The 21170-nt window shown below is 37.4% G+C and overlaps 1 protein-coding gene across 1 annotated transcript in view; it reads left to right on the top strand.

The window, feature by feature from the left end:
* The window catches only part of HCFC2 (host cell factor C2), a 56809-nt gene that overhangs the window by 13484 nt on the left and 22155 nt on the right, over positions 1-21170 (top strand). Inside the window, exons 4-9 of the mRNA XM_006871119.1 lie at positions 8302-8510; positions 9910-9994; positions 11316-11422; positions 11528-11716; positions 16925-17092; positions 17600-17652. Of these exons, the coding sequence (XP_006871181.1) occupies positions 8302-8510; positions 9910-9994; positions 11316-11422; positions 11528-11716; positions 16925-17092; positions 17600-17652 (811 nt within the window). The remainder of the gene's footprint in view (positions 1-8301; positions 8511-9909; positions 9995-11315; positions 11423-11527; positions 11717-16924; positions 17093-17599; positions 17653-21170) is intronic.

Raw genomic sequence — 21170 nt, 5'->3', positions numbered from 1 at the left:
TGTAGTTTTCTTTGTATAAGTCCTTTGTTTCTCTGGTTACATTTATTCCTAGATATTTCATCCTTTGGGTGGCTATTGTAAATGGTATTGCTTTCTTAATGTCCTTTTCAGCGCTGTTATTTTTGGTGTAGAGGAATCCAACTGATTTTTGTATGTTGATCTTATATCCTGCAAATTTATTGAATCTTCCAATGAGTTCTAGTAGCTTTTTTACTGAGTCTTTGGGGTTTTCTACACATAGGATCATATCGTCTGCAAATAGAGTTTTATTTCCTCTTTGCCAATTTGAATGCTTTCAATTTCCCTGTCTTGCCGTATAGCTCTTGCCTTCATGGTTTTTAAATGCATTTTGTTTTATATTCTTGAAATAGTTATCTTTTTCATCATTTCAAATATTTGTGTTATCTGTCCATTTTTCTAATTAGAGTTGCTAGTGATTTGTTATTTTATTGGTATTTCCAAAAAGCTACATTTTAGTTTTATTCATTGTCTATCTTTTCTTTTTCATTTGCTTTCTTTATGTCTATTCCATTTCTTTTATTTGTTCATTTTTTGTTTTCATCTAACTTCTTGACTTGAGTGCTTATCAGTTCAATTATTTTCTGTTTTGTTTACTATTAAAGGCTGCACATTTTCCTTTGGGTTGTAGTTGGCCATGCCACAGGTTTTGCTCATTTTATACCATTGCTCTTGTTATCATTAATTTGTGTTTCTTTTTTAATCCAAAAATATTTTGGTATCTTTTTAAAAAAAATTTAAGTGGAAAATGTTGTTGTTAATGTCTAGTTTTATTATATTGTGGTCATAAAATGTTTCTCTAAGAAGTTTCTCCTGTTTGAAGATTGTCTTGTGGTCTGTTTCACAGTTAATTTTTGTGATTATTCTACAGGTGCTCTTAGAAACCTGGTTCTTGATTGTTTTTTTGGATACTAGGTTGTACCTCACATCAGTGTTTTGAATTACTATTCAGATGCTTATTTTCATGGGTCTAGCTGATACCAATTTCAGAGTGATAGGTTAAAATCTCCTATTCTGATTATGGATTTGTTTCATTCTTATAGATCTGTTAATTTTTTCTAAAGCTTTTATTGTGATTTGGATGATTGTTTACATGAGAGAACATCAGTTTTGCACTCATCCTTTCATTTGGTTTCTTTGCAATGATTACAATCCCCTCTGTGTGTTGTTGGCTAACAGTATTTGCCTCTCTCTCTCTCTCTTTTTTTTTTTTTTTTGATATACTCAAAAACACTCAGGAATATATAATCATTTAAACAATCAAAGGGCACATTCTGCAAACCTGCCTCTTGGACACCAGCATGCAACCTTGCTGTTTCCATGAGTCTAGATCCTCAGCTGCTCTCTCTCTCTCTCCATGCCAGCCTCTCTGCCTCCATCTCAGGTGTCACTGCTTCTGTAGTTAGGATCCCATGTTCTGCTCATGCTCTTCCCTCTTGCTAGTCCTAGAATCCTTTGTTCCTGGAATGTAAGATTAACTACTCTCCCCTTTGTTACTCATCTTCTACCTTTACAGCTGTGATAATCGCAATTAGTCATGATAGTAATTACTCACTGTTGAATCAAAAGAATCCTGTCCGCATCTCCGTTCACCAGACCCATCTAGACAAGATGAAAACTCTTCAGTGGGGATTTGACCTTTCCCTGCACACTCTGAAACTAAACTCTCTCTTGAAACTTTGTAAGCCAGATACTTTGTGCCTTTATAAGCCCCCCAACTCCCCACTTTAGGTAGCCAATGTCTAAGTTGCCTGTCCCTATCAATCCTATGTACTCAGGGGATAGGCTTGGTCCTTGATGTGAAGACTCCTTCCCTTTTGATTGGTATGTTGAGATACTACATTTTTAAATAAAGGTCAGGTTCATCGAATTGTAGCAATTTACACTTGCTTCCTTTATCAAATTTTTTTATGTTCTGGTAGTTGAATTCTGATCATCAAGCCTTTGAACCTAGGTTAAATGGGTATTATCTACAGTTTGGGCATTGTTGTGTGCCTCCCCCGACTTTTTATCAGTTGGACACTTCTCTTTCTGCTCTTTCCCCAGTGGATAGGTCAATGTTCCTGGGCTCAGCAGTTCTTAAGTCTCAGATCTATTAATTTTGCTTCTTATTTTGATGGCATAATGTTTGCATTAGGGTTATGTTTTGTTACCCTTACTTTTGTTCACGCATTCCTGACTGCAGTGCATTGAATTATTTAATGTATTTTTTAGTCATGTTGTTGTTGTTGTTAAGTATGGTGGAGTCGGTTCCAACTCATAGTGACTCTGCACAGGGTTTCTGCGGCTGTAAATCTTTACCGGAGCAGAAAGCCTCATCTTTCTCCTGCAGAACCGCTGGTAGTTTCGAACTGCTAACCTTCAGGTTGGCAGTCCAACTCATAACCACTACACTACCAGAGCTCTTTTTTTTTAGCCATAGTTCTTGTAAATTCCTACCAATTAACATTTTTGCCCTGATGGGGTTTGGGTAAGAAGATGCTAATAGGATGTTGTGATTCAGTTGGGAATGGTTAACAGGATTGATTAACTGTGATTGTAAAAAGCTGTAACTCTAATGACTCTAAAATGAACCTTCTCAGAAGTAAGAATGGGGATCTCACTACTACCATCAAAGAAGAGCCAGGAGAGTAGTGTATCCTTTGGACCTGAGAGATCACTGCTCATTGAACATCCTGGGCCCAGGGACAGATATCTGTGACACCAGATAGGAGGCAGAGGAGCAGCAGCAGCAGAACCAAGAGCCAGAGCACGTGATAGAGTGATGCTTTCCCAGCCCATAGAGCAAGTCGAGTGACTTTGGGCAGGAGGCTTGCTTGCAGAGTGAGGTCCCTCCAGGCATTTAACTGGGGGAAGAAGGCTAGGTTTGCTGACCCATGGAGCTAGAGCTGAGTACCTTCAGGCTGAGTCTTATGGTGGAATGGTGTGTTGCCTGGACAGAGAGAGGCCTGCCTGTGGGTACACTTGAGAAAAGGCTTTCCTGACAACTGTGTCCTGAGCATTTTCTGATCCTGTGTTGTAACCTGTTAACTTCTCTAGTAAACCCCATAACTGTGAGAATGGTGTCTGAGTTCTGTGTGGCCATTGCAATGAATTATTGAACCCAGTTGAGTAGAGAAGGCTCCAGGAGGAATGGTTGGTGCCCCACGTTGTCTACACTGACATACTGGCCCAATCCTGTATTTTCAACTTGTGTGCATCATTTTGTTATAGACTTATTTTTTGGAAATTGCACTAGTACTTGTCCAGTATGAATTTGTATATAGCATTCTGGTTGCTGTCCACCCTGATCAGTTTAAGCCTGTGGCATATCAGTTAAATAGTTTTAATATCATGCTTGCTATCATTGCATTCAGGACTCTTTTATTATAGACTTTGCCTTATAATAGGGAAACATTTCCTGCCTCGTACTTTATGTCTTCCACCTCCTCTGCTTTGTAGCTGTTCTTTCCTCCATTTCTTGCCTTTGCTAGATTATTAAATGTTGTAATGATGTTGAGTATTTTTAAATATATGTGTGTGTTTACATGCGTGTGTATGTATGAGGGGACTTCAGAAAGTTTGTGGGAAAATTCCATTATCTTTTAATTCCATATTCCATGAACTTTTCAAAGCCTCCTCGTATATACATAAATATATATGATTTTTATTTTCTATTTTGCTAACTGTAAGTTTATATCTTTTTATCTATGTCTGTCGTGTGGTTGGGAGTCCTGGTGTGGTGCTGTGGGATAAGCACTGAACTGTTACCCATAAGGTCAGCAGTTCAAACCCATTAGGCCTTCCTTGGAAACCCTACACAGGATCGCTATGAGTCACTTACCAGCGACAGCATTGTGTAGTTGCTCACTCCCTGATTCTGTAGGATCTCTGACACAGTGGGCTCCAACAAAACACAAGTTGTGAGGATGATGCAGAACCGGACAGTGTTTTGTCTTGTGAGTCAGAATTGACTCGATGGCACCTGACAACAACAGCTTTCTCTTAAGGAAAGTTTATCTTTTTCTGTGATATTCACTGATTTTTAAAAGAACATATAATTTGTCCTCTTTTTTAAATAAAAAAATAATAATAATTTGCCCTTTTATAATTTGTTTTCATCATTTATGAATTGCTTTTCATTTTTTTATTATTTGCTTACTTTTTCTTTTCCTTATTTTTTTCTAGTTGTATTGTTTTTCTTGAACTCTTTCTTTCCCTCTAGTGATTTGAAAGTTATACATGCTAATTCTAGTTTTCCCTTAGTTGCTCTGAAAGTAACACATCTAAAATGGCTTGTCATTCTTGAGACTAAATTGCCATTTAACATTTTTTTTGAGCCCTGGTGTGGTGCTATAGGATCAGCACTGGACCACTAACCACAAGTTCAGTGGTTCAAACTCACCAGTCACTCCTTGGAAACCCCATTACAGGGTCACTATGAGTCAAAACTGACTCAATGGCACTAATAACAAGCATTCTTTTGCCTACCCTCTTTTTTCTGTATGTTCCCTATATTCTTGAAATTTATTCTGTTATGGTGATGTTAAGAAGTTAAGTTTTTACACATGTTTCTTAGTGATTCTATAGATCTTGCAACCACATTGTCAATATCAATTTAATGTAGCTAAAAATTTATGGTTCTTTGCACTACCATTTTTCTTTTCCTTTTATTCTTTTTTGAACTTCTTTTTCCTGCATGATAGCCTATAGTTATTTCCCCTAAAACAATTGTATGGCTGAACTATGTTTTATGTGGCCTGTAGGATAAGCACTGGACTGCAAACCAGAAGGTCAGTGGGTCAAACCCACCAGCTGCTCCTCGGAAACCCTATATAGGGTCATTATGAGTTAGAATCGATTTCACAGCACTTAACAACAAAACAACATGTTTTAATTTTGCATTCAAATTTGGGTAGTAATTTGGTAGGAAATAAAACCCTATAAAAGTCATTTTGTTCAAAACTTTGAGAGAATCCATGTCACAGATGACAAGTTTGATCCCAGTTTCTAAAGTTTAAGAGTGTGTATAGGACATTTCTATAGAGTACAATTTTTAAAAAGAAAATAAATAGCAAAGTAGCACTTGTACTAGGATTTCTTTTATCCATATGTGGATATCCACAGAGAGAGGCCTGAAAGGATACGTGCTGGAATATTGTCATAAGTGATTTTCCAGTTCTCTATTATCATGTAACAAACTGTCCCAAAACTTATATATAAAACAGCCATTTTATTATCCGTGTAGATTCTGCAGCTCAGGAATTCAGACAGGACACAGATGGGAAGTCTTGATTATGCCCATGTCTGGAGCTTCATGTGAAATGGCTAAAGGGCAATCATAACTGGTACTGTTGCCCTTTAAGCTTCCCAGAATGGTCTCCCAGAATGAGGATTTTATAGTAGTTGGACTTCCGACATGGTGGCTCAGGGTGCTAAGATCGAGTGTTCTAGTGAAGCAGCATTGATTGGTCTTCTATGACCTAGCCTCAGGAGTCACATGGTGTCATTTTGCATTGCTCTATTGATTGAAGTAGTCACACCCTACTCAGATTCAAGGGGTGGTCACATAGACCTCAGCTCTTGATGGGAGGAGCATCAGAAGATTTGCAGCTATACTTTGAAACTACCGTTGTTGTCATCAACTAGAGTATTGATGAAATGAAGGCAGGGATTTTCTCTTTTGTTCACTACTGGTCCCCAGTGCTTAGAAGAATTCCTAGTGCACAGTTGTTGTGGTTAGGTGCTTCCCAGTCCTGTGCCATTCTCCAGTTGTTGTGTTTGAACACACTGTTGTAGCCACTGCCAGTCCATCTCATTGGGGTTTCCCTCTTCTACTAACTCTCTACTTTACAAAGCATTATGTCCTTATCTAGGGACTGGTCCCTCCTGATGACATGTCCAAAGTATTTGAGATGAAGCTTTGCCATCCTCACTTCTAAGGAGTATTTTGGCTGCATTTCTTCAAGGTATATTTGTTTGTTCTTCTGGCAGTTCATAGTGCTTTCAGTATTCTTCACCAGCACCATAATTCAGATGTATCATTTCTTCTTTAGTCTTCCTTATTCACTGTCCAGCTTTCCCATGCATATAGGGCAAGTGAAAATACCATGGTGTGGGTCAGAAATACCTTAGTCCTGAAAATGACTTAGTTGTTTTTTTTAAAAATGACTTACTTGGTTTTGTTTGATTTCTTGATTGCTGCTTCCATGAGCATTGACTGTGGATCTAAGCAAAGGGAAGTCTTTGAAAACTTCATTCTCTTCTTTGATCATGATGTTATGTAGGTATTGGTCCAGTTGTGAGGCTTTTTGTTTTCTTGACATTGAGTTGTAATCCATACTGAAGGCATTATTCTTTGATTTTCATCAGTAAGTGCCTCAAGACTGTATATTGTAGGCTGTTGATGAGCATTTCTCCAATCCTGAGGCTGTATTATGTAGTCCAGCTTCTCAGATTATTTGCTCAGCATACAAATTCAGTAAGTGTGGTAGAGGATACAAGCTTGATGCATACTTTTCCGAATTTTAAACCGTGCAGTATCCCATTGTTCTGTTCAAACAGCTACCTCTTGGTCTATGTACAAATTTCCTCATGAGCACAATTAAGTGTTCTGGAATACCCATTCTTTGCGGTGTCATCCATAGTTTGTTATGATCCACAGTTGATTGCATTTGCATAGCCAATAAAGCACAAGTAAACATCTTTCTGATATTCTTTGTTTTCAGCCAAGATCCATCTGACGTCAGAAATATATCCCTAGATCCATGTTTAAATTCCATGCTGAATCTGGCTTAAATTTCTGGCAGCTTCATGTTGATGTACTGCTGCAACCATTTTTGAATTATATGCAGCAAATGTTACTCGCATGTGATAGAAATGATATTGTTCGATGCTTTCCTCATTTCATTGGGTTACCTTTCTTTGGGATGGGCACAAATATGGATCTCTACCAGTCAGTTGGCCAGATAGCTATCTTCAGAATTTCTTGACATAGTCAAGTGAGCACCTCCAGCATTGCATTAATATATTGAAACATTTCCATTTTGTATTCCATCAGTTCCTTGAGATTTGTTCTTTGCCAGTGCCTTCAATGCAGCTTGGACTTCTTCGAAGAACTTCAGTACTATCAGTTCCTAATCGTATAGAACCTCCTGAAATGGTTTGAATGCCAACCAATTCTTTTTGATACAGTGATTGTATATTCCATCCACCTTCTTTCAGTGCTTTCTGAATTGTGCAGTATTTTACTCATACAATCAAAGGCTTTTTTTTTTTTTTTTTTCCTTCTTTTTCAGTTCTTTCTGCTTGGGAAATGCTGAGCGTGTTTTTCCCTTTCTGTTTTTCCACGTCTTTGCATATTTCATTATAGTATTTTGTCCTCTCGAGCTGCCCTTTGATGTTTTTTTTCAACTCTTTTACTTCATCATTTCTTCCATTTACTTTAGCTACTCTACTTCCAAGAGCAAGTTTAAGAGGCTCTTCTGTTGCCCATTTTGCTCTTTTCTTTCTTTCTTTCTTGTCTTTTAATAAATGACTTTTTGCTTCCTCTCCATATGATGTTCTTGATGTCATCCCACAACTGGTCTTTGGTTATTCATGTTCAGTGCAGTGAATCGTTCTTGAGATAGTTTCTAAATCAGGTGGGATATACTCAAATTTCTGTTTGGCTCTCATGGACTTGTTTCAGTTTTCTTCAGCTTTAGCCTGACTTACATACGAGTAACTGATGGTCTGTTTCACAGTCTGCCCCTGGCCTTGTTTTGTCTGTTGATATTGAACTTCTCCATGATTTCTTCCCACAAATGTAGTCAATTTGATTCTTGTGTATTCACCTAGTGAGGTCCATGTGGATGGTCGCTGCTTATGTTGTAAAAAAAGGTATTTGCAACGAACAAATCATTAGTCTTGCAAAAGTCTGTCATGGGATCTCCAGCATTATTTCTGTCACCAAGGTCATTTTTTTCACCTACTGATCCTTTTTTGCTGTTGCCAACTTTTGCATTCCAGTCACTAGTAATTGTCAATGCGTCTTGATTATATGTTTGACAGTTTCAGACTGAAGAAGTATACAGTAGCATTTGATAAGTATGTGTTGAATGCTACTCTCACAATGCTTTTCTGATGCTGTGTGGATTCTTATCTTTATAAATAGAAGCAAAAATTAAAGCAAATAAAAGATATACAATATAATCTCATTTCTTTTATAATATTTTAGAAATATATTATCTTTATAAATAGAAGCAAAAATTAAAGCAAATAAAAGATATATAATATAATGTTCTCATTTCTTTTATATTTTAGATATTTAAATGATTTCTATGAGTTGGACCTGCAGCATGGTTCTGGTGTTGTGGGTTGGAGCATTCCAGTGACGAAAGGGATCGTGCCTTCTCCAAGAGAATCCCACACAGCCATTATATATTGCAAAAAAGATTCTGGAAGTCCTAAAATGTATGTTTTTGGGGGAATGTGTGGTGCTCGCCTGGATGACCTATGGCAACTTGAGTTAGGTAAGCTTAACTTGATTCAAACTCAGGAATTGGTTATAATTGGTGTTACTAGCTACTGTCAATATGATTCCAGACTAATGGCAATCCCAGGTGTGCAGTTCACAAGTGTCCCATAGGGTTTTTCAAGGCTTGGCTGTTTCAGAAGCAGATCAGCACGTCTGTCTTCTGAGGAGTCTCTAAATTCACTGCCGTCACATCCATTCCAATTCATAGTAACCCCGTAGAACAGAGTAGGACAGCTGCCTAGGTAAATCCTGATGGAAGCAGACAGCCTCATCTTTATCTCATGGAGGGACTGGTGGGCTTGAACCACTGACCTTGGGATTAGCAGCCAACATTTACTTCACTGCTCCACCTTGAAGAGCATCTGAATGGGTTTAAACCACCAACCTTTTGACTAGCAGTTGAGTGCTTGACTGTTTGTATTACCCCAGGTTATGATTAATGAAAGTAAATTAAAAATGCTTTGAAAAATACTTTTGGTTCTAATATTTTTGAGCAGCATTCACTTTTAACCGGCACTAGTAGCAGCAAGGGCAGCTGAGAGATGATGTGACTGCTTGCTGATTAGTCAGGCTGAACAAACTAATGTTAGGTTTATGGTGGTAATTCTCCTGTGCTTCCTGAAGCTAGGGCACGTATGCCTTGGTTTGCTGGTATGGTCCTTGCTTATGTTGATTGTCTCGTGTAATTATCAAGAATACCCCCTTTCTCACTCACAGGTGTTCCAATTGGGGAAGATAAATTATATGGTTTACTCTACTGATAAGAAATTTGTTGTTGTCATTAGTGATGTCAAATCAGTTCCATCTCATAGTGACCCTGTGTAGAGTGTCCGAGGAGTGACTGGTGGGTTTAAACTGCCTATCTTGTGGTTCAGAGTCCAGTGCTGATCCTACAGCTCCACACCAGGAGTCCATAAGAAATACAGTGTTTTTAATGTGACAAGCCCAGAGGTCATTATTCTTTGACTACTATGAAAGAATGATTTGAATGTAGATGTGCTGCTTACTTTTGACTGTCTTCTATACAAAGTACTCTCTCTTAAAATGCTAAGTTTCCTAATCTTGATATTAATTTATAATTGATGGCACACTCAGGCTACCTCTGTTATAAATAACAGTCCCTTCAAAAAACTCATGGAAAAATTTCATTATTTTCTCATTCCATTTGTCCATGAACTATTTGAAGCCCTTGGGATTAACATTCAAGTGTAAATAGTTATCTGTGATGGCAATTTAGTTAGGTCAGCTGGAAATGTTTCTTTTAAACTGAAATTCAAGTCACTGTCTTGAAACATTTTTGGCTCATTTTGGTATTCTTTCTTTAAAAAATAACTAAGTTGAGCTCATTTGCTGTTACTAGATCAAATTGCTAATATACTTATTTTTACTTTTAGAAACGATGTCATGGTCAAAACCAGAAACTAAAGGGACTGTGCCACTTCCACGAAGCCTTCACACAGCCAGTGTTATAGGAAACAAGTATGGGTTTTTGTTTGTTTTGTTTGAACCATCTTAAGAAAGATACTAAAGAGTGATGATACTAGTTTCTTGGCAGCAGATTACTGAATTGAACAATGTTTGACGATGTTTACTGAAACTAAAATGATGTTCCTGTGGAAGCTGAAATACTTATTGTACCATTTTCTTCTTATGCTGCCTCTTAGACTTCTTGACATTTCTCACAATGCTTGCACAGAGTCTACATACTGTTAGGTCAAGTGTTGTCAAACTGATCTGTCTTCCATGGAAAAGTTTGACATACCTAAGTTGCTGGGTTTTTTTGTTTTACATATTTTTGGTAGTGCTTGATTTGTGCTCAGCACATTACTCTCCATGATTGCTCTTTGGAGGGTGGTATAGAGCTGTGGTTACAATACAGGTTCTGTAATCAGATGGCTTGCATTCACTTCTCAGCTCTGTACTTGTCCAGTATGATCTTGGGCAACTCAGTTCTTCAAGTATAAAATGAGGATAATAATAGAAGCTACTTCACAAGGTTGTAATGAAAATTCAGTGGATTAATGCGTATAAAATGTGTAGACCAAAGCATTTACTAATATAGGGATTTAACCTTAAAAATGTTTTCGAAAACCACTAGTTGTAATTTAGAGTTTCATTAGGTCTGTTTTTACAGTAGCCTCAAAACCAAACAGTCTTTATGATTAAACACAATCTTTTACAGTTTTTAGCAGCATAACCTTCTTAGAAGATGCAATTTTCCATTGGAACCCTAATATATAAAATAAAAATAGAACTTCTCTAGTTGACAAGATCTCAGAGTCTGTTAAGTCATCTTCCTTCAGCAGCCATTAAGCATGTCTCAAGAAACCCCTAGGGCCCTGAGGATCATAGTTCAAAATTTTTTACTTGTGTGATATCAGTGATCAAATTTTTTTGAAGCTTAATTCTCTAGTGAATACTGTATGCATAGAATTCTAAATTTCATTCTGATGTCATAGCTCATGTCGGCATCTTGCTGATACCCTTAGAATGTTGTAGGCAATATTGGTTTACAAATGTACTATACCTGAAATATATTTTAAATATCTTGTCTGAGAGAAATAACTGATGTTGTGTTGCATCATAGAATTATGAACTACTGAAAGCAAATATTGTTTTATTCATCATTTTATTCCCATTCTCTTGACAGTGATCAATAAGTGAATTGTCCTGAGTCTTTGAGTCAACAAATAAGCATTTTAAATCCATTCTTTTTAGCATTTTAAATCCAGAAAGTAAAATAAAACTTAAAAAGTTATTTAGCTACTTTATGTTGTTGTTTATTTTTGTCATTGTTTAGGATGTACATTTTTGGTGGCTGGGTTCCACATAAGGGGGAAAGTATTGAGAATTCGCCTCATGATTGTGAATGGAGATGTACCAGTTCATTTTCTTACCTAAACCTGGGTGAGTTTTTGAAGAGTTTCTTATAAAAATAGAATTTCTTAATAAAAGAAATTTTGTTACTGTTTAAGAACAATAGATTAGTCATGAATATTTCTATATTTTTAGATACAGCAGAGTGGACCACCCTAGTATCAGATTCTCAAGAAGATAAGAAAAATTCAAGACCAAGACCAAGAGCTGGACACTGTGCTGTTGCTATTGGCTCACGGTTATACTTTTGGAGTGGAAGAGATGGCTACAAAAAAGCACTGAATAGTCAAGTTTGCTGCAAAGATCTTTGGTATCTTGATACTGGTAGGTAAGAGTATTTAAAAAATAAAATTTGCCCTTTAGGTAAATAAATACTCAAATAATGTCTGTCTTTTGATATTTACTGTTAGTGTAACAATCTCTCTTTCCCACAATTAAAAATGAATGAGAGAAATAGTATATGTAGATACTACTTCCTCCAAGGGGTGGAGTGTGATTCTCCTCCCCTTGAGTGGGAACGGTATTTAGTGACTTGCTTCCAAAGAACAGAGTACAGAAAGGGGAAAAATCATAACTTTACCATAGAAAAACCTGGGAAATATCATCTTAGTAATATGAGCAAGGCTAACATCTCTAGTGATTGTGTCATGTTAGTATCACTGCCCCTGATAGCATACAATACAAAAGGCACGTCATGTCTGTGGTATCCATCCCCCAAATCTATAACTACAGCCTGACCCTGAGAATATGGCAGACAAACCCCGTTGAGGAACATTCTATGGGATATGGGACCAGTACTCTTCAGAAGTTTCAATGTCATGAGTAACAAGGAAACACTGAGAAATAGCCAGATTGGAGGAGTCTTAGAAATATAGCAACTAAATACACGGTGGTATCCTGGATTAGATCTTGAAGCAAAAAAAGCCCACTAACTGAAATTCTGATGAACTTTGGGTAGTCTGTAGTTTAGTCAGCAGTATGACACCAAGATTAGTATCTTATTTAACATAGTATGATTATGTAAGATGTTAGCATAAAGGGAGATGAGTAAAGGGTGTGTGGGAACTCTGTACTATCTATCTCTGCAACTCTAAGTCTAAAATTATTCTAAAGTTAAAAGTTTTCAAGGAAATATTAGAACACCATTTTTTTTTAAAAAAATGGAACTCAGACCCATTTTTCAGTAAATATTGGTTGATTGACAACTATGGAATCTGGAATCATTCTGACTAAGTGGAGAATACAGCAGTGGACAAGACTAATAGCACTCCGGCTCTCAAAGAACTTACGTTTAAGGGGAGTGAGGGCAGAGAGGACGATGGGTGTTCATCACACAAATTCACAAAATAGGATCAGTTCCCGGTAAAACAACCATGAAATAGTGATGGGAGCTTCTGGGAATGGGGACGAGAAGCGGGGTTGTGGCTATGTCAGAGTAGATGGTCAGAAAAGGTCTCTGATGAGGTGGTATTTGAGATGTGGCTCTATCTGTGTAAAAAGCTGAGGGAAGAACACTGCAGGGAGACTAAGGAGAAAGTACAGGGGCCCTGAGATAGAAAGATGTGGCAGGTTTGGGAATAGATCTGAACTGAGTGAACCAAGAGGAATATGTGGAAGTGAAGATGAGAGTGACCAGAGGGCAGATGACGTAGGGCCTGGAAGGTATGATTGAGTTGAAATGATATTATTGACAGTACAGTGGTAAAATGATAGAACTGAAGGAGAGATGTGACATGATCTGATGTCCATTTTGGAATCTCACTGGCAATTGTTAATTGGAAAAGAAATTACAAGGGTTCAAGAGTGCAAGCAGGAGACAAGTTAGGTGGCTTTTGCACCGTGTCAGCACAGTGTCTTAGACTATAGCTGTATCGATAGAGCGGGAGAGAAATGGCCACATTCATAATGTGTTTTGGAATTCTTGCTGGTAGAAAGAACTGACCAAGGAATTGGGTGAGGCAGGTAGCAGCGCAGCAGGAAGGATGACTCCTGAATATGGGGCTTGGTTAATTTGGAGATATTTTCATTTAGTGAGCTGGGGAAGACTGAGGCAGAAACAAGTTTGTGGAGAACACTAAGAATTCCATTTTGACCATGTTAAGACCATCTTAAGGAGACTTGGTGGTGCTTCAAAGCCACCATCCGCTCCACAGAGATGAATGAGGCTGCCTGCTCCTGTCAAGATTTACAGCCTTGGAAACCTTCTATATGGTTGCTGTGAGTTAGAATTCATTGAACAGCAGTGAGCTTGGTTTGTTTTTTAAAGCTTACAGTGGTGTTGTTAATGTGAAATAGACAGATGAATGAGTGAACTAGTCTGAAGGCCAGTGGAGAAATACAGGTGGGAGGTGTAGAAAGTATTGCTATATGAGAAAGCTTGTGGTCTGGATCGACCTAACATGACAGCATGCACTGTGAAGATGGAAAGCTGCATTAGGATTCCAGTTGTTTGCTTTTGTTTTGTTAAGTGTATAAATAGAAATATGTGAAGGGATAGACACCAAAGTATTATCTGAGAGGTGAATTCCGCATTTTCTTATCGATAATTTTATAGTAATATGCATTGTTTTTTGTAATAGAAAACAATATTAAAATTAAGACAATTGAAAAATTAACAAATGGAACAAGTATGTTAGAAACTAAATGCTTTCTATGGAAGAAACAAGCAGGAAAGAAATAGGGAAAATTTAACTTCCTGATAACACCTTTGAAATCAGGAATTACTAACTGAGGCCTATGATGGGCTTCGGTCTTTGAAACTGAATGAAAAAAAATATATGCCTATGAATTTTTCTCAGTTGGGAATTCATGACTTTAAGCAGATTCTCTAAGAGATCTGTGATTTAAGAAAGTTAAAAATCCTTGTATCGGAAGAGCCAGTTTATCCATAAGAGGGTTTGAGACACTGGTTCCATCTAAAAGTAGTGTGGTCACTGTTATAGGTTGGCCTTACCTTTTCATAAGTTAGCATCAATATTTTAGGAGTTGAGGGACTCTCCATCTTACCTTTTTTCACTTTTAGTTAATTGTGCATTCAATAACATTTCAAAGAGTAATTATAATTATATAAGGCTTTTTGTGAAAAATAGCATGAAAAATAGCAATCCTTTGCTTTCACCTTCTCTTATTTTCCTTGTCTCACACCAACATCTGCTTTCAACCCTGTTCTTTGGGCATTTATTTTCATATCTTTATATAACATGCAAAGGAACCCTGGTGGCACAATTGCTAAGTGCTTGACTGCTAACTCGAAGGGTCAGTGGGTTTAAACCCACCAGCTGCTCCAAGGCAGTCTGCTTCTGTAAAGATTTACAGCCTTGGAAACTCTATGGGGAGCAGTTCTTCCTCCTATAGGGTTGCTGTGAGCTGGAATCAAATCAGTGGCAATGGGTTTGGTTTTTTTGGATGTAACATGCATGTATTTTTACATGAACTTCTTTATTCATTTTGGACAGAACCTCACTTAGTACTGTTTATTTAAGGATTTGTTTCTTCTTCCCATTATTCCTCACCTTTCTCAGAAACTCACCCTAACTTCTATTCTCTCACTAAGTTAACACTACAGTTTCGTTAGATGAGCCTTCAGTGTTTACTCTGTGGCAGGGTTAGCACTAGTCACAGCTAAGTCATGTAGAATACTGTGAATGCCTTCCTTGCACAATTTTCTTATTTGTCATTAAGTAATGCCACGTGTTTGTTTTAGATATGTATGTATTTACTACTAATTCAACCCATACTCTCTGTCATTTGTTTCAATCTTCTCTCATTATGGTTAGATGCATCAGATATTCTATCAAATTTCAGCGTCTTGAAGAAACTCCTCCTCCAATCTGGGATGGTTGCCCTTCTACAAATCCAGCAGGGATCGTCCTGGAATCTCCCTTCATCTTCCTGGGGATATCTTTTGCCTCTCACCTGTGCAGGATTCCCTGTTTCCTGGAGCCCCAATTTTTTCCCTTTCTTGATTTTCGCCCTCATTTTTTGTGGAACACATTCCAGGAAAAGGGTGCATAGGTGATAACATTTATTTTGAGCTCTTTCATTGTTTGAAAAATGTGCTTAATCTTCTTTCCCATTTAACTGATAGTTTGGGTGGAAATAGAATTCTCCATTGGAAATCATTATCCTTCAGAGTTTTTAAGGCTTTTTTTCTATTATATTCAAGTTTCCAATACTTTCATTGAAAAATCCAAACCACTTCTGATTTCTGGTCCCTTTGAAAGTGACTCCTTTGTCCCCCACTCCCTGAAGCTTTCAGGGGTTCTCTTTGTCCCCACTGTTCTCAAATTTCATGATGAAGTGCCTTGTATATCTGTTTTCATTCAGTTGCCTTTTTCAGTGTGGAAAATCGTGAATTTTAGTTCTGGGTAATTTTCTTGTTTTATTTCGTTGATTTGCACCCTTCTGTTTTCTCTGATCTTTCTTCATGTAACTTCTATTATGTGAGTGGTATTCTTCCTGGGATTGTCTTATTACCAGTTTCTGTTCACAGGGCTGTCTTACTTTGAGAATCATAAATTAATGGGCTTGGGAATAGGATCCCTTTACAAAATTAGGCATAGAATGGATTTGGCTCCTGAGCCATAATTTGCTGACCCCTGTCTTAGTGTGGTACTATAAGATACACACCAGTCTGCTAACCACAAGGTCTGTGGTTCAAATCCACTAGCTACTCTTGGAAACCCTATACAGAGTTGCTATGAGTCGAAACCAACTCAGTGACACTTAACAGCAATAACAACTGTATACAGGGTTGTTATGAGTCTGACTTGACTTGACAGCACTTAACAACTCTGTAAAGATACAAAAGGGGACAAAGATATTGTAGAAATAACTTCAGATCCTTATTTCCAACCCTAAGATTCTCTATTTATATTCTAGGTTTTGAAAATGTTGGTACTATTTGGTACTAAGATCATGACTTATTTTGATAGCATGAATCTTGATAAGAGGATATTAACGTTAGAGTTCTTCCAAAATATCATGTTTAAGTCATCTCTGGTGACATTAACAGTGTTTCTAAGATATATACTATTAACTAAAAATTGGATCATAAAATTAAAGAGGTTAGAACTTCTAAAGAAAGTACTGTATTGTAGCTTTAACTGTGTAATACTTGATTTTTTTCCCCTGTATTCCTCAGACTAAATTTTTTTTTCCTTTTTTTTAAATCTTATGACTCAAATTTACTTTGGAGTTTTTTGCCATTGAGTTCCCAATTCATTGTAAATGGTAACACACCTGTGGAAGAAAAATGACTATACATTAAGGAAGGAAAAAAATATCGTATGATTCAAGTAGTTTGGAACTAGATACTTGTCATTGATAGATTTATCTCTGTAAGGAATTCAAGAAATAGACCCCAGATTATTTGCATTTGACTTATTTTATCTGAGTATAAACTTTCCCAGTTGGGAAACAAATGAAATATTCATTGCTGATGTTATCAAAGCTCCACATCCCCATAAACTATGTAGACAAATAACTGATGAATTTGAAGCTGAAGTGTGCTATATGGGTATTGTTCTGTAGAGAAACCACCGGCACCTTCACAAGTACAGCTGATCAAAGCCACTACCAACTCTTTTCATGTCAAATGGGATGAAGTGCCTACAGTTGAGGGCTATCTTTTGCAGTTGAATACAGACTTGCCGTACCAAGCTGCATCATCAGATTCTTCAGCAGCGCCAAATATGCCAGGTAACATACTTTTCATACTTAAACTAAGCAGGTATACTTAACGTGCTTTTAAAGACTATAGTGCAGAGAAGTCTGTGATTAGGTATGGTGTAAGAAATTTTGTGATTTGAGAGTTCCTTCCTGACTGATGAATTAAATAGGTTGATTTTTAATTCTGAAAGCTGACTGTCTTACCATTTGATACAGTATAACATATAGTAAAACACATATATAGAGTTTTTTCTGCAGTTCATTTGAGGCAATTCCTTACTTTGCCATGCTGCTTGGCTTTAGGAGATAGTTTTAATTCACTTTCATAAATATTTCAGCCTTTTTACAAAAATATTTTTAACTAAACAGGCACTTGGAAAGTAAAAGCAAATATATTTTTACATGTCCTTCTAAAAAAGATTTCAGTCAACTATTCAGCAAACTGTTAAGAAAACATTAACTTTGATGTTTGCAACTTTCAAAAGTATTTGATTAGATTTTATTGAAGCTAACCTGGCACCTCTCTCATTCTTACAGGAGTCAGGATGGAGCCTCACAGACAAGGCAGTTATAGCATCATCCCCAACAATGTAAGTTATTACAGATGTGTGCTGGTGAATGAAGGGTGAGAGTTCCAATTTTTATTATAGAGTTTTTGATGTTACCTACCCCAGGACAGGGTTTCTCTACCCTTGCTGCACATCAGAATCTCTTATGAGATTAAAACACACACACACACACAGTAAATACATACATACATACGTACATATGTACATATAGCTTACACATTCCCAACTTCTCCCGCAGATCGAATGAAGCAGAATCTTTTCCTTCTTGTTGTTCTTCTTCTTTGTGAATTATAATTTGGGTGACAGTTTACAGAGCAAATTGGTTTTCCATTCAACAATTCATACACATTTTGTTTAGTGACACCGAGTGCTGTCCCCACAGTGTAAAAGCACTCTGCTCACTTCCTCCCTGTGTTTGCCATTTCCCTTTGGCCATTTTTCCTATCCCTTCCTGCCTTCTGAGCTTTGTCCCTAGGCAGTTGCTCTCCTTGTGAGTTTGTATGGTTGATTTTTCTAATGAGTAGTACCTGCAGGTGCTGTTATTCACCTGTCTGTCATTTAGCTGAAAGTTGAGCCCCAGTGGTGTGTTCAGGTCCAGGCTTGAAGGCTGTCTAAGAGCCCTGGTGTCAGGAGGCCCACCAGTCTCTAGGAGACCAGTAGTAAGCCTGGTCTTTTTATGATTTTGAGTTTTGGTCTACATTTTTCTCCCTTTTGCAGGAGCTCCTGCTGTGATCCCTTTTAGAGTGGTCAGCAGTGGTAGCTGGGCACCATGCGCTACTTCTTTATTTACTTAAGAATGTGAGTTGCTGAATTGAGGGTCTGTGTTTCTTTTAAAACTCAAACATTAGCACTTTGGATTTGTGAGGTTACTTCTTATTTATGGAGTGCTTCATAGTAGGTCTTTATGGAGGCCAGTGAGTACACTGACGGAGTCACTGTTTTTGTCTGGCAAACTGCTATTTACATTTGTAGGAGAAGTGTTTTCACAGAAAATGATAGAAGTGCAGACTCACATTACGAGCAAGGCTGAGGACTAGTCATTGTCAGCAAGGCCATGTAGCAAGTAAAGCTCATCCAGTTTGTGAGTAGTCTTTTCAGGCCTATTTTGATAAAATGTATACTTATGTATACATATATACTGTTTTATATAATATATGTATGTTACTGCAAGGTTTAAAACAAAAAGCAATAGTTTCTTACCATGTCCCTCCCTGGCCCTAATTCTGCTCCCTAAGGGCAACTACTTTCAAGCATTTCAGCTATGACGGGACTTCAAAAAGTCCATGGAAAAACAAAATTAAAAGTAAAATATAAACTTTACTTGTCAACATAAGCTCCATTAAGTGCAAGACACTTTTATAAGCGAGGACACCAGCCATTTAGTCCATCCCTAAAGAACTGAGGGTCCTGGGAATTTAACCTTGTCAGTGTAGTCTTTTTGATGTTATTATCTGGAAAAAAAAAAACAACAGAACAAAACAAGAGTGCCCCTTAAGGATTTTTTAAGCTTAGGAAACCAAAAGAAGTCAGAAGGAGCCAAATCAAGACTCTAAGGTGATTGCCTGGTGATTTCCCATCAAAACCCACAAAATTGCCGTTGTGTGATGAGAGGAATGAGCAGGAGCATTATTGTAGTGAAGGACTCTCTGGGGAAACTTTCACAGGCATTTTGCTGCTCAAGCTTTGACTAACTTTCAACACACTCTCATAATAAGCAGATGCTATCATTCTTTGGACTCATGATATGGTACTGCAGGATCGGCACTTGACTGCTAACCATAAGGTTAGTGGTTCAAACCTACCAGGTAACTACTCCTTGGAAACCCTATACAGGGTCACTGTGAATTAGAACTGACTTGATTGCACTTACCATCAATAACATTATTCTTTGGTCCTCTAGAAAGTCAATAAGCAAAATGCCTTGAGCATCCTCAGAAACTGTTGTCACGACTTTTGCACTTGACTGGTCCACTTTTGCTTTGATTGGACCACTTCCACTTCTTGGAAGCCATTGCTGTGATTGTGCATTGTCTTCAGAATCCTACTGGCAAAGCCATGTTTCATCTCCTGTTAGAGTTCCTTCAGGATCTTAATGAAATGCTTCATCAGTGATATCACCATTCTTCCACCTAAGCATCATCATAAATTTAATGTTTGTCCTTCCTTCAGTTGTAGCAGAATTCATGTTGCTCTGATAGGGACTTTTTTAAACGATATCTTATTCTTCTTAGTGCCTCAAACTAAATTGTGTTCAGACATGTTATAACAACTTGTTGTTAAGTTCCTACTCACAGCAACCCTGTATAGTGTTTTTGAAGAGCAACTGCTGAGTTTTAAACCCCCTGCCTAGCAGTTCAAACCGACCTTGTGGTCCAGTGCTTATCCTACAGTACCACACCAGCAGGTTAGTATGAGTTTATTTGGGTACAAACAGTTTTTAAATCCATGCACTTTTTTCATAATACACATTTTCCATGACATTTTTGAAGACCCTTTATATTTTAACTTTCTTCTAATATCTACCTACTGTTGTTGTTAAGTGTTGTTGAGTCGGTTCTGACTCATAATGACACTGTTTAGGATTTCTGAGGAGTGACTGGTAGGTTGGAACCACCAGCTTCACAATTAGCAGTCCAGTGCTTGCTTATCTTACAGCGCCATGCCTACATACTTTTAACTAAAATTCTTATACTGCTAGTTCTTGACTACCTAGTTTTAAATCAGTTGTCTTTAATAGTGGAAGATGAACATCTGAAGAGCTCTAAAAATACTGCTCTTCTCTCTTTTTCTCCTTCATGCATACTCCAAATACTTGAGTTGAATCATTATTTGATATTTATAATGGTGAAATATTTACAACTGAGCCACATGGTGTGAGTATTGTTTCTTAGGTGAATTTTTGTTTTTCCTGTTGTTGTTAATGCTTTACCTTTTAATTTGCTTAATTTTTTGTATTACCTGTCATCAATACTCAAATTCTGCAACAAAAATAAAAATGCCTCTCAAAAAATTTGAACATATATGCATAAAATAGTTTCTTTTTTTTTCTCCTTGGAGCCATCCCTCCTGGGGTCCTGACTTCATGTTCTAGTTTGTTCTGTGTTGATCTTTTCTAGGCCTGCTGCACAGCCATCATCTTGGAACTTCTTGTGTTTCATCTTGTTAATTGCCATCAAGTCAGTTTCCGTTCCTTAGTGACTTTAGGTATAACAGGGTTGAACGCTGCCTGGTTCTGCACTATCCTCACAGGTTTTTTTTTTGTTGTTTTTTTTTTTGTATGTTTGAACCCATTGTGTTAATCCATCTTATTGAGGATTTCCCTTGTTTTTGCTGACCTTCTACTTTACCAGACATGATGTTCTTTTTTAGTGCTTGATGATGTTTTTTAACTAAGCACGATTTTCTATCCTCACTCTAAAGAGTGTTCTGGTAATATTTCATCTAAGACTGACTTGTTCTTCTGACTCCTTGATATATTCAGTATTCTTTGGTAACACCATAACTGGAATTGTGTCAATTCTACTGTTGTTTAAAAGTTG

Source organism: Chrysochloris asiatica, unplaced genomic scaffold (genome assembly GCF_000296735.1).
Source record: "Chrysochloris asiatica unplaced genomic scaffold, ChrAsi1.0 scaffold00160, whole genome shotgun sequence".
Lineage (NCBI taxonomy): Eukaryota > Metazoa > Chordata > Mammalia > Afrosoricida > Chrysochloridae > Chrysochloris > Chrysochloris asiatica.
This window is presented reverse-complemented; position numbering and strand designations above follow the sequence as displayed.